General features: G+C 34.1%; 1 protein-coding gene across 1 annotated transcript in view; it reads left to right on the top strand.

Annotated features, from left to right (window-relative positions):
* Nucleotides 1-13099, top strand: part of LOC101572691 (disintegrin and metalloproteinase domain-containing protein 32-like) — a 227901-nt gene that overhangs the window by 89815 nt on the left and 124987 nt on the right. The window contains exons 13-14 of the mRNA XM_023722021.1: nucleotides 8653-8745; nucleotides 10613-10808. Of these exons, the coding sequence (XP_023577789.1) occupies nucleotides 8653-8745; nucleotides 10613-10808 (289 nt within the window). The remainder of the gene's footprint in view (nucleotides 1-8652; nucleotides 8746-10612; nucleotides 10809-13099) is intronic.

The raw sequence follows: 13099 nt of genomic DNA, 5'->3' as shown, positions 1-13099 counted from the left end.
TCCTTAAAGCTTGGATTACAAGTGAGTGCCACCATGCCCAGTCTCAATCGTCCTCTCAGCAAGTGTTGGTAGGCAGGGCTAGCATGACATGCCAGGGAATGAAACCTGGCTACTGCATCTGCGTAAGCTGGCATTTTAATCCACTGAGCTATTTGGACTGCATCCTAGTTTTTTGAGCAGTCTCCATACTGATTTCCATAATGGTTGCACCAGTCTACATTCCCACTAGCAGTGAAGAAGGGTTCTTTTTTTCCTGGCAGCCTCTCCAATGTTTGTTTTTGTTTGATTTCTTTATGATAGCCTTTCTTTCTGGGGTGAGATGGTATCTCAGTGTTGTTTTAATTTTCATTTCATGAATGGCTAGTGATATGGAGCATTTTTTTTGTGTGCATTTATTTGTTTCTTACATTTCTTTCTCAAAGAAGTATGTATTCATTTCAGATGCCCATTTTTGGATTGGGTCTTCCAATTTGAGTCCCTAATGTTTTTTTAGTTATTTATAAATTGTAGATAAAAGACCTTTGTTGGAGTGCTTATTAGTTAAGATTTTTTCCGAATTTCTCGGTTGTCTTTTCATTGTTGGTATTTTCTTTTGATGTGCAGAAACTTCTCAATAAAAGGAAGTCCCAGTTGTTAATTCTTTCAAATATTTCCTGTGCAATTTGATTTTTGTTCATGAACTGTTTGCATACCCCATGTCTTCAAGATTTCCAACTACTTTCTCTTCCAGGAGATTTAGTGTTTCTGTTTTAATGTTTAGATTTTTGCTCCATTTTAAATACAGTTTAGTGCCTGGTGATAGACCTGGGTTAAGTTTTAGTTTTCAGCATATAAAGAGCCAGACTTTCCAGTACCAGTTGCCAAAGAGGCTATCTTTCTTTCAGTGAACATATTTGGCCCGTTTGTCAAAGATAAGGTGGCTGAGTGTGTTTGTAGTTGTGTCTGCATCTTCTAAGCTATTCCATTGCTCCACAGGTTTATTATTTTTTTAACCAAATCATGCTGATTGTATCATAGTAGCTTTGTAGGGACCTTCAATTCAGAGATTGTAATGCCTCCTGCTGTGCCTTTGTTGCTCATGATTTCCTTTGCTCATCTAAGTTTTCTCTGTTTCTAAATAAATTTTAAGAATTATTCTCTAGGTCTGTAAGGTATGTTGGTGATATTTTGATAGGGCTTGCATTAAATCTGTATAATAATTTGGGCATATGACCATCTTCACAATGTTGGTTCATCCTATCCAGGAGCAAGGAATATCTTTCCTTTTTCTGAAACCCTCTACTTTCTGTTTTTCAAAATGCTGAGTTTCATTGAATAGATCATTTACTTCTTTACTCAGATTAATTCCTACGTACTTCATTTTATGTGATGCTATCCTAAAGGGTATTGTTTCTCTAATTTATTTCTCAGTGTGTTTGTTATCTGTGTAGAGGAATGTTCTTGACTGTTGGCTATTGACTTTGTGTATGCTGCTATGCTACTGAATTTCTGTATTAATTCTAGTAGCTTCTTTGTGGACTTTTATGGGTCTTCCAAGTGGAGTATCATGTCATCTGCAAATAAGGATAGTTTCACTTCTTCTTTACCTATTGTTATTCCTTTTATTTCCTTCTCTTGTCTAATGTCTGTAGCTAATGATTCCAGAACTATACTGAATAGAAGTGGTGATAGAGGACATCTCTGCCTAGTACCTGATCTAAGAGTAAAAGATTTCAATATTTTAGCATTTAGAATTATGTTATTAGTTGGATTGTCATAGATGGCTTTTATGACATTGATGTAGAGGCCATGTCTTCCAACTTTCTGTAGGACTTTGATCATGGATAAGTGTTGGACTTTGTTAAAAGCCTTTTCTGCATCAAGTTAGATGATCATGTGGTTTTTGGATTTGGCTCTATTGATAAAGTGTATTACATTGATGTAGTGTATTACATTTGTGTATGTTGAACCATCTTTGTATCCCTGGGATGAATCCTAACTGGTCATGGTGTATAATCTTTCTGATCATTTGCTGTATTTTATTTGCTAGGATTTTTGCATCTATATTCATGAGGGAGATTGGCCCATAGTTCTCTTTTTTAGTTGCATCTTTCTCTGGTTTTGGTATCAGTATGATTCCTGCCTCAGGCATGAGTTTGGGAGTATTGCTTTCTTTTCCTTTGCATCGAAGACTTTGGAGATTACTGGGATTATATCTTTGGTTAATTTCTTCTAGAATTCAGTTGTGAATTTATCAGAACTTGTGTTTTTCTTTGTTGGTATGTTTTTTATTACATGATCAATTTCATTGGCTGATACTGGATTATTGAGAGGTCTTATATCTTCTGGATTCAGTTTTGATAATTTGTACCTTTCTGGGAATTTGTCCCTTTCTTCTCTATCTTCTATTATGTGAGAATAAAGATTTTTAACATAGCTATTGATGATCTTCTGAATTTCCACAAGGTCTGTATTAATCTTGCCCTTTTCATTGCTTATTGCTTGAATTTGAGTTTTCACTTTCTTTTTTTGATGAGGTTACCTAGGTGTTTATCAATTTTATTTAATCTTTCAAAGAACCACAGTTTTTTGATTCGTTATTGCCTTGTATTGTTTTCTTTGTCTCAAATGCATTTATTTCTGCTCTAAACTTTATAATTTCCTCCCTCTTTGGGCTGTGGGTTTGGTTTGCTCTTAGTTTTGTAGACCCTTGAGGTGCAACATGAAGGTACTTATTTGTTACCTTTCTTGTTTCCTAATATGTGAGTTTAAAGCTACAAATTTCCCTCTAAGAACTACTTTCATCACAACCCCAAGATTCCAAGCCATTGTGCTTGAATTCTTATTTAATTGTAGATATTGTTTAATTTCTTGTTTAATTTCATCTGTAACTCATTGGTTGCTGAGGAGGGTGTTATTTCATTTCCATTTTTATGGGGTTTTATTATTTATTTTGTCATTTATTTTCAGTTTCATTTCACTGTGGTCAGATAATATGCATTGGATAATTTCTATTTTCTTGTATATGCTTAAGCATGCCCTATAGAATAGTATGTGGTCTATTTTAGAAGTTGTCCCATATGCAACTGAAAAAAATGTATATTCAGATATGGTTGGGTGGAGCAGTGTGTATATATCCACTAAGCCCTTTTGCTCAAATTTTTGGTTCAGTTATGCTGCCTCTTTGCTATTTTTTTCTCTGCTTGACTTATCCTTTATTGATAATGGGGTATTAATTTCTCCTGTTAAGAATGTGGTTTTGGATTTTAGATTTTTTTCATGTACATTAAGATTTGACTTATATAGTTAGTTGCTCCTGTGTTTGATGTGTACATATTTATGAGTGTTGCCTCTTCCTCTTATATTTTTCCCTTAACCAATATGTACTGGCCTTCTTTATTTTGTTTGATCATTCTTTATTTGAAGTTCAGATTGTCTGCAAATGGGATTGCTACCCCTTCTTTTTTCTGAGTTTCTGGGGCATGTAGTGTCATTTTCCGTCTTTTGACTTTCAGCCTGTGAATTTCTTTATGAGTTAAGTGTGTTTCATGTATGCAGCATATTTTTTGGATTTTGCTTCCTAATCCACTCTGCCAGTCTATTTCTTTAATCGGTGAATTGAATCTACTTCCACATGATGGTTATAACTCATATGGAATGAGTTATAACTCATGGTTATAACTGTTTTGACTTATGTTTTATATGGTTAGTTTCCTGCTGTTAGTCACCTATATTTCTCCTGTGTTTAAATGTTTGCCCTATTTGCCAGGTTCTTTCCATTCTCATTTGTGGAGTTGTGGTCATTTTGATCCCTCTCTGGAATACCTTTTAGTATTCTATATAGTGTTGGTTTTATTGTGGTGAAATTCTTTAGTAGTTATTTGTCATGGAAATATTTTACTTCCCCATTAAACTTGAAAGAGAGTTTTTTAGGGTATATCACTCTGAGTTGGAATCTGTTTTCGTTTTAGACTTGAATTATTTTGCTTCTTGCTCTTCTTCATTGTTGCCCCTTTGTGGATTAAGTTATCTTTAAAAAGAGCTACTATGTATCTTTATTAATGTTTCTTTTGTTTGTTTGAGACAAAGTTTAACTACATAGTTCAGACTGGCCTTGAACTTTCAATGTTGCCCAGGCTGGCAGAACTTACCTTTATTATTTCTATTGTCAGTTGTGTATTTCTCTTTTTCTAGTATTTTTAAATGAAAACTTAAACCTTTCATTTTCTGTCTTCTTTTCATAAATATTTTTTTATATGTGGTAAATTTCTCTTTAGCACTGCATTATCTACATAGCATACATTTTGTTGCATTTTAGATTGTTATTCAGTTTCAAATTCTCATTTTCTCCATATTTTTTCATTGATACATTGGTATTTATAGGTGTTCATTAATTTTAAAACATTTGTTAACTTTAATATGACTTTCATTCTTTTATGTATATTGGGACTTGTCTTATGCTCAGCCTATATTTAATTTTCATAACTTAAACATACAAAATTGGAAATAAAGTGATTTATGGTACTTTTGGATATACTAGATTTTGTTTGTTAATATTATTTGAAAATAATGTACACTGCTGATTTCTTTTTCTTTCTTTTCTTTTTCTTTTTTGGTACCAAGGATCAAACTCAGACATTGCACTTGATAGGCAGGCCCTTAAGCCACCGAGCCATTTCTAGAGTCCTGATTTTCTTAAGATTTATTTTATTTTATCATATCACTGACTTATAGTTGAGGATTAAGATATTAAACACAAGATTAATTTTGAGCACCAAACTAATGTAACCCAAACATACTCATATCATATTAAAGTTAGCAAGTCAAGAATATAGAACTGTTGGGATTTGCTGGGCTCCCAGTCTTCTATGATGAATGTATGGCAAGACTTAAAAAGAAGAGACATGTAATATGGTTTCTGGGAGTCCAGAAAGGTCAGAATTCTGTTGGAGATAAGACAAAGACTTGTCTGAGTGTCCAGTATTTATTGGAATTCAAACAAGTTCAAAGAGTGTGAGGGACAGTGAAAGATAAAGGTGGGCAGCTGAGCAGGACTTATAAAACAGGATCAAAGGCACTCTTCAGCAGTAAACCTGGATACTGAGGAGAACTGCGTTATCTCTAAGGTTAGCCGTTAACTGCTCTGGAAGAGGGAGTGAGCCAAATGTCCTCACCTGCAGCCCTATCTTGCCTTCAGATGCTGAGGATCCAGAAATCACTGTGGTCAACGACTTAACCCTTACACAGTCTGGTCCCCAACAATTGCTGTTTTATTTTTGTAATTGCAGCAGTTTAAATATTGTGACTTGAGGTTGAATAGGTCTAGGCATTGTTGGGTTTAGTGCCCTCTGTAGCAGACTAGAAACAGAAATAAAAGACACAAGGGTATTTACATAATCAGTCCAGTATGCAGTCCAAAATGGGCCTGATAGAAGCAGCCTTCACTAAGGTTTTGTACATCTCTCTCCACTTCTGCATGTTCTGGGATGATGCTCACAGTGGTACTTCATGGCCTGTTAATACTCAAGCATACCCTTGTTCCCATGTTATTAATTATATTAGACCATCCAACTTTTCTATTTGGATGTCTTTTTAATTTCTTTAAGCCCTTTATTTATTTATTTATTTATTTATTTATTTATCATAAGGTCTTTCTATGCAGCTCTGACTCATCATGAACCTCAGGCTATTTCAGCCTCCCCAGAGTGGGATTACAAGCATGGTTTTGGTGGTGGCACAGCATGCCTGGGTGGGTTTCCAGGGCCAGCACAGCCTGCAAAACTGGGGAATGAACCTGTGTCCTTGTGCCTGCCAGGCAGCTGCTTACACTGTTGAACTATCTCCCCAGCCATAGATGTCTTTTTATAGCACTAAAGCCCTAGACATGCTTGATGATCAGCCCTTTTGTTAATGAAGGTCTGATGGAATATATTTATTTTTTGTAAGAGGATTAATTTTTTAAAGTAAAAGTAACAAGATCTAATTATGTTTGTGGGGGCAACTGCATTCTCCCTGTTATGATTTGTGTCTAGTTGTCCCCCCAAAACCTCATGTAGTCACTGGGGCAGCAGGATTCTATAACTTGTGATTAATTTATCATCAAGTGTTCATATTATGGATGTGAATGCTGCTGGGATTGTGGGTAGGAGTGCTACACCCACGAATATCTTGAATGCAATATAAGGAAAGTTGAGAGGCCTTCCTCTGCCACTGCTGCTGCTCCTTCATTCTTGCTTTTGCTACCTGTGCTATTTTCTGCTGCCATGAACTGCTACCATCTGCCATGGGCCAACCTACCTTCCAGTTAGCCAAAGGTGGACTGAAACCCTCACAAACTATGAGCTACATTACCTTTCCTTCCTTAATTTGGGTGTCAGGTATTTTGTACCAGCAATGAGAGAAAAGTAACAGAGACACCAAGTAAAAATGAGACCTGTGATTATTAAAATTAACACCTAGTTGTCTATCAAGGTCAGTTGCATCTCCTCAGTCATTACTTTGGAACCATGTGTAAAGCCTCTTAGCTCTTCTGTCATTGTCACCATCAGGATGCTTGACCATGTTGTTTTTTGTGAAAGTTTGGGAGACTTCTCTCTAGGTGACCCTCCTTGGGCACACTGTACATTGTTGTTTTTTGTCCTCTAGATCCCAGCAATCTCCCTGGTGAGGAGGTGGGTGATATACCAAGGGAGTAGGCTCTTGCAAAACAAAAAAAAAATTCTCTCATGTCCTGTGTCCTTGCTGACCTTGGAGGGCTAGGGCCAAAATGTTGTCTGTTTTTTAAGTTCAGTTACCTTTCTAGTTCTGAACTCTAAACTTTAGTTATTGCCCACCCAAAAGAGAAGGTAAGTGATATTAATATTTCAGTGGAGGCAATGTTTTGTAATTATTTTAATTTTATCTGAACACTTTGAAGTATGACGTATATCCAGAAGACTGTTATTTCCTACCAACCATGGTTGTTCTAGTGTTAAGTCCCAGGCAAATATTAATAGCTAACAGTTGTATAGTTTCACAAAGAAAACTTGAGATTAAAAACCATGCATAATATTTCAGCATGAGAACCATTATTGCTTTTATAAAATACTTAAATGTCCACTTTAGTATATAGCAGTCTTTTTAGTCACTGGTCTCCTTTTGATCATTAGACATTGAGTGACACAAAGTAACTCTTATTTATTTTTTAAAAATTGTTATTTTTAATACAATTTCACACAAGAAGTTTGTGACATGTTCTTCACTGTTTAGTGTCTAAGCATCCCTAAAATATAGTGTCATGTTATAACACATACATTAAAAAAGCTTTGTTTTTTGAAAACATATTTTCTGACAGGTTGTCTCATGTTGGTTTGACATAAACTCTAATCTCACTGAAGAACAAAAAAACAGGCAGATATCTTTTCCTTTTTTTAAAGGCAGATATCCATATCTAAAACAAAAAGAGTATCACCCTAAACAATCCTAGTTTTATATCTTTGCAGACATGTAAGTCCAGAACTCATGAATATATTTAATATGCTATGAAATTAGCAGTAATTAATGTTATAGTCATGCGAAATACAGTATTAAACTTATTTTCCTAGGAATGAAATCATTTATTTTTTGAGTTCTCAAATTTTATTTTTATCTTGAGATTTTAGCAGCCCACTATAAAGTGAATCTACTGCTATTTTCCCTGCTTAAAGATAGATGATTTTCCTAGATGTGTATCATTTGAGTTTACAATATATTTGGAAAAATTTTAACAATTACGTCTTCACCCTCTTATGTCTTTTTGAAATGCAATTACATGTAGACTGCTTGATGGGGGACTGATTTTTTTCCTTTTATTTCTTTTCTCTTGATATATTTAAATTACATTTTCTTTATGCTCTTCCATGTTTTTAAGTAGTGTTCAATATTTTTTTTCAAACCCATGCAGAAAGAGTTTCCATGGAAAATTATAGCACTCTTTCACTAGACTATCCACTGGACAACAATAATCTGACCACTAACTCAGAGACTTACAACAGTCATCCTTGTCTTTTTAAGTCATTCAGATCATCATGTTTGGTAAAACTACATCCTGGTGGAAAGCTAGTGTTTAGAGCTTGGGTCATATATTTTTCTTCTTTAACTTATGTTTTCCTGATGTCCAATTTCTAGAAAAATTACTTAATATGTTTTTTTTAATTTTCTAGTTGGGTAGGAGTATACATGTAATATCAGTTATTATATCCTGATTTGAAGTTTAACTTCTACATTAATTTTAAGTATAGGTGTTGGGGAAATAGCTTAGTGGTCTAAGCCCCTGCTTGGTAAACACAAGGAGCCAGGTTCCAGCTGTGGCACCACATGCCCTGCCAGTGTTAGACTGACTGACCATGGAAACTGGGCATGGTGACACACACCTGTAATCCCAGCACTGGGAAGGCTGAGACAGGAGAATTACTATGAGTTAAACTGCATAGAAAGACTCTACCAAATAAATAAATCTAAAAAAAAATTATAATAAATATAGATAGGGCTGTGTGTGTGTGTGTGTGTTTTAAGTATATTTAGAGTTGTTAAACTCTGTCAGGAACATTCATATAATTTTTCAAAATTCAAAAATTACCCCAGCAAGTATAACTCCTACCAAAATTTTATTGTTGTCAAACCTTATTGTTACATGTACATTTCATTTCTTCACAGCAATGTGGAATTGACAACTGCTGTAATCATGAAAACTGCAGGAAGAAATTAGGAACAGAATGTCTTGGAGGGCCATGCTGCAATTTCTGTAAAGTAAGATTTAATTTTATTAATGTTTAAAACTATCTGTTGAATCATGTGTTGGAGACATTAGAACACTTTAAACTACAAGTTTAAATCAGAATAAGTGACTCTTTTAGAGTCATGTTTCTATTATGAACTTCTGTCAGATGTTTGGGTCTGTTTAATGCTAGTATTCTCACTAACTTAATGCTGTTATTTTAAACCTTAATTGAGAACTATTGTAGAGCTTGTCAATAAGGAGATCTTCATAGAGCTGGATAAATTTTTCTCATTTGATTTAATATTTATACATTTATATATCAAAAATATTATTATTGATAGTAACAGTAGTTATGATAAATTTGCTTAAATATGCAATTGAAAAATATGGAATTTTTCATACCCATTTAAGGAATGCAGCTCAATAGAAGTAACATTTTTCAAATAGGATATGTAACAACATTTTAAACTATAAACTTGGGATTTAAAGACTTGAAAGATTACATTTTAGCTTATATGGTGAAATGTTGATCACTGTTTCTTCATATCTTTTAAGGTTGTTCTACTGTATTCAGAATAGATCTCTTTTGAACCCACTGTCATTGGTCCTGTCTATTAACTGTCCATAATTGACATGGTTTTACTTTTTTTTGGAATCTTTATCAGGTTACATTTTTAATTCTCTAATCTTTTTAATATGAAGTTGAAATAATAAAGGATTGCAATCTTGATGGTTATTGAAGATTCTTCATATAGAATTTCTTAACATCATATATGAAAGAATTAATGAAGTATAATTCAAGAGAAAGGAGATTCCCTCAAAACCTTCCATAGTTGATCAGGAATGGATAAAAAAGAAATGATATTTTTACACAATGAAGTTTTACTTGGCTACAAAAAAGATAAATTTAAGGGTTTTATAGATCAATAGATGCAATTAGAGACCATACTCAAAAATACAATAATCAGACATGCATGTACAAATATGGTATTGCCTCGCTAATGTAAGGACCTGAAAGAGTAAAACCTGACAGGTACAATAGATACTGTGAAAGGGAAAGAATCTCTTCAAAGGGAAGGAAAAACTGGGCTGAGGGGAAGTACAGGCAGAGGATGCAGGAAAAGATACATTTATGTATGTATACAGGATGGCTTGGATAATTGTACTGCTGATTTTTGCTGGTCAATACAAGGGAGCAGTTGGTGCTTAATTTTTTTTTCTTCTACTGTTTACTTTCTTACAACTTTTAATACTTAATTTTTTTTCTTTGTTTTGTTTTTTACCAATTTTGCATTTTTATATCTGGTAAACTGAACAATTAATTTGAAGAAACATTATACAATACAGCAACCATTGTAGAATATCTGTTGTTTTGTTTGGTGAAGTTCTCTGTTGTCTCTAATGTGTCCTGCATATTCTTTTGGTTTTTGACTATTTTGTATTCTCTTTAGGTATTAGGAAAAAAGCAGAGGCAAAGACCTCCTATAGGTGAACTACTTCTTTACTCACTAATCTACTTCCCTTTGTTAATTCTCAGTTATTTATACCATATTTAACATTTGTCATAGGATATGAAAGTATTCCACACTTAAAATTTACAGCTTGATTAAGAATACAGTATTTTATTTGGGAATTAAAGAATTTTGACCAAAGGAATAGTTTTCCAATACTCAAAGTGAGCATTACTCTTCAAACTAAAAACAAAAATAAAGCTTTGACTTTATCATATATATATATATATATATATATATATATTCAATTTAGGACAAAGTATTTTAATAAACATAATTATTAAAAAGATAATAAACATGATTCAAATATTGACATGCTTTTAAGACAAATATCAATAGGCTAAACAATGTTGTGTGTAATTTTTTATATCTTAATTTCTATTAGTATAGAGGATCAAATGTTATATGCAGGGACAAACGCGACCCTCACTGTGATGTCCCTGAGTATTGTACAGGAAGTTCAGAACATTGTCCACAAGATCTAACAGTCATCAATGGACAAAGATGCAAAAATAGGCTCATGTGTTACAGCGGAATTTGTGTTGATCTTGATGCACGTTGTGTACAGCATTTTGGAAAAGGTAATTATTTTACATCCAAAATAGATGTCCTTCAGTGTTTCTATCAATACTACCAGAATAATACAAAACATTATGTTTTCCATTTTTAATATTTTTATATATTTTCTATTTTTATTAAAGTATAATTTACAAAAATTGTATGTCTTTAGGTATATGGTTTTGGTAGACATTGTAAGATTTATAAAAATTAAGGCAATTAAGATATCCATCCATTTACATAGTCATCATTTATTTTTAATTTAAAAAAATCTTAAGATCTGTTTTTAGACAAATTTCAGTTAGGAAATACAGATTTATTTACCATGCTCAGTCAAACTGCTGCACTTTAGATGTCCTAAACTTATACATTTTTCATAATTGCAATTTTTTATTGCTTGACCAACACCTTCCCATTTCCCTCTTATTCCAGTCTTTGAAAAGCAACATTTGTTAGGAATGTGACAACTTTAGATTTCATATATTAATTTGATTGTGAATCATAATTCTGTACCTATCTAATTTACTGTCCTCCACTTTTATGCTTATTGTTGCAAATACCAGAATTTTCTCTGTGCTAAGGCTGAATTTTATTTCCTTTTGGTTGTAAAAAATACTAAATAATCACATCCAAAGCCAGTACAGGATCTGATGGCTTCTTTCCTGTCTTAACACCTTTATCATTGTATAGTGGCTTTTTATTTTTGTCTTATTTTATAGGATTTTTACTCAAATTTGTTGTATCTAATATAAATTTTCTTTCTACTTTTTAGTTTCCATTTGCATGTAATGTCTTTTACTATGGTTGTCTTGGTGTTTGGACAGGGCTCAAGCCTGGGTCTCAGGAGACCAGTGTAGAGGGTAGGTGTGTAATCCAAAATCCAGGTACTTACCTTGGCTCTGAGTTGACTTAAAGGTTAGATCATTGGAGGAAGGTCTGGATCTTAGAGTCATGGAACCATAGATCCTGAGTTCAAGGAATAGTCATGGAATATGGACCCATGGAACAGGTAAAGCCTTAGGTCTCATGAGCCAACAGACCCTGGATCAACTGGAATAGACTTAGGCTTTGGCTTGCTTGTGTGTAAAAGGTACAGGTTCTGGCCTGAAAGTAGGCAGGCCTGAATTCTATGTTCTTGAGGGCCACCCTGGTATCTCAAGCTGGGGGTGTAGACCTGACACTGTTGTAAGGTTGAACTAGAGTCTTGGACCACAGGTATTAGCACTGAAAAATGAGGTTGTGAGGTTTGGACCAATGTTGGAATAGGTCTGAAGCCTGGGACCATGTGAGCTAGGTCAGTGTGAAGATTGAAGTGTAACTGCAACTTGTATTTATAGAGCTGCCCATAACTGGAATCTGGCAATTCCAACACTGAGGTGCTCTTAACTCCTGGAGTATAGGCAGTGGTTTATCTTGGGAGGCGACTGCTTACAGGTTTTGTCTCACAGTCTAGGGTTGTGGTGACTGGACAAGTACTGGGAACTTATCTGGAGTCTGAGGCTTGTGGGAAAGCCTGGAAGTGGGTAGACCTAAAGAATTAATCATCACAGTTGGTCTAGAGACTTAGCCAATGGGTATGCCCACTTCTGGATTCTGATCAGAGCAAGGGCCAGAGCAGAAAGTATTGTTTGTTTTGAAGGGAAAAATTGTGTGCTCATTTCCCTGTCTTTCCCATGTGAAAAGGGGTTACTCCCCACATTGGTGTGCCTTAGAATATGAAACTGTCCTTTAGGCTTCTGTACTTATTTTGTTGTTCTTGTTTGCTTAATTTCTATGCCACACCCAAGTACTCTAGTTGCTCACCTTACTTCCTTAGCTCCTTTAAAGGATCCGCATGCATGGACAATGGTTCAAATGGATTTTTCTGTATGAAGAAATGTTCTAGAAAGTCCCAGTAAGTCATTCATTTCAAGCATTTCAAATGTTCAAATTTTGAACATTAATTGTAGTTTTTTCTATTTCTGCTTTCAAATCTGTCACTTTCAATTTCATGTATTTCAAAACAACATTCTTAGGTGTATATGTATTTAGAACTTTTATATCTTTTTCATGAATAGGTACTTTTATTGTTATTTTATTTTATTTCATTTTCTTGTCTTCTTTTTTTTCCAATACCAGCAATCAAACTCAAGACCTTGCACTTGCCAGGCAAGGACTTACGCTGCTGAGCTATCTCCCCAGTCAATTATTTCATTTTTTTTTTTTATTTTTTTTTCTACAGTTTTATTGATAAACATATAGCAATGAGACAGTTTCAAATCAAATCGGAAGTACAGTTTCAACAAATAATACACTGCATATATTATTCTTAGTG

Source organism: Octodon degus, unplaced genomic scaffold (genome assembly GCF_000260255.1).
Source record: "Octodon degus isolate 3935 unplaced genomic scaffold, OctDeg1.0 scaffold00088, whole genome shotgun sequence".
In the NCBI taxonomy this organism is placed as follows: domain Eukaryota; kingdom Metazoa; phylum Chordata; class Mammalia; order Rodentia; family Octodontidae; genus Octodon; species Octodon degus.
The sequence above is the reverse complement of the archived record's forward strand: the minus strand, read 5'-3'. Positions and strand labels throughout refer to the sequence as shown.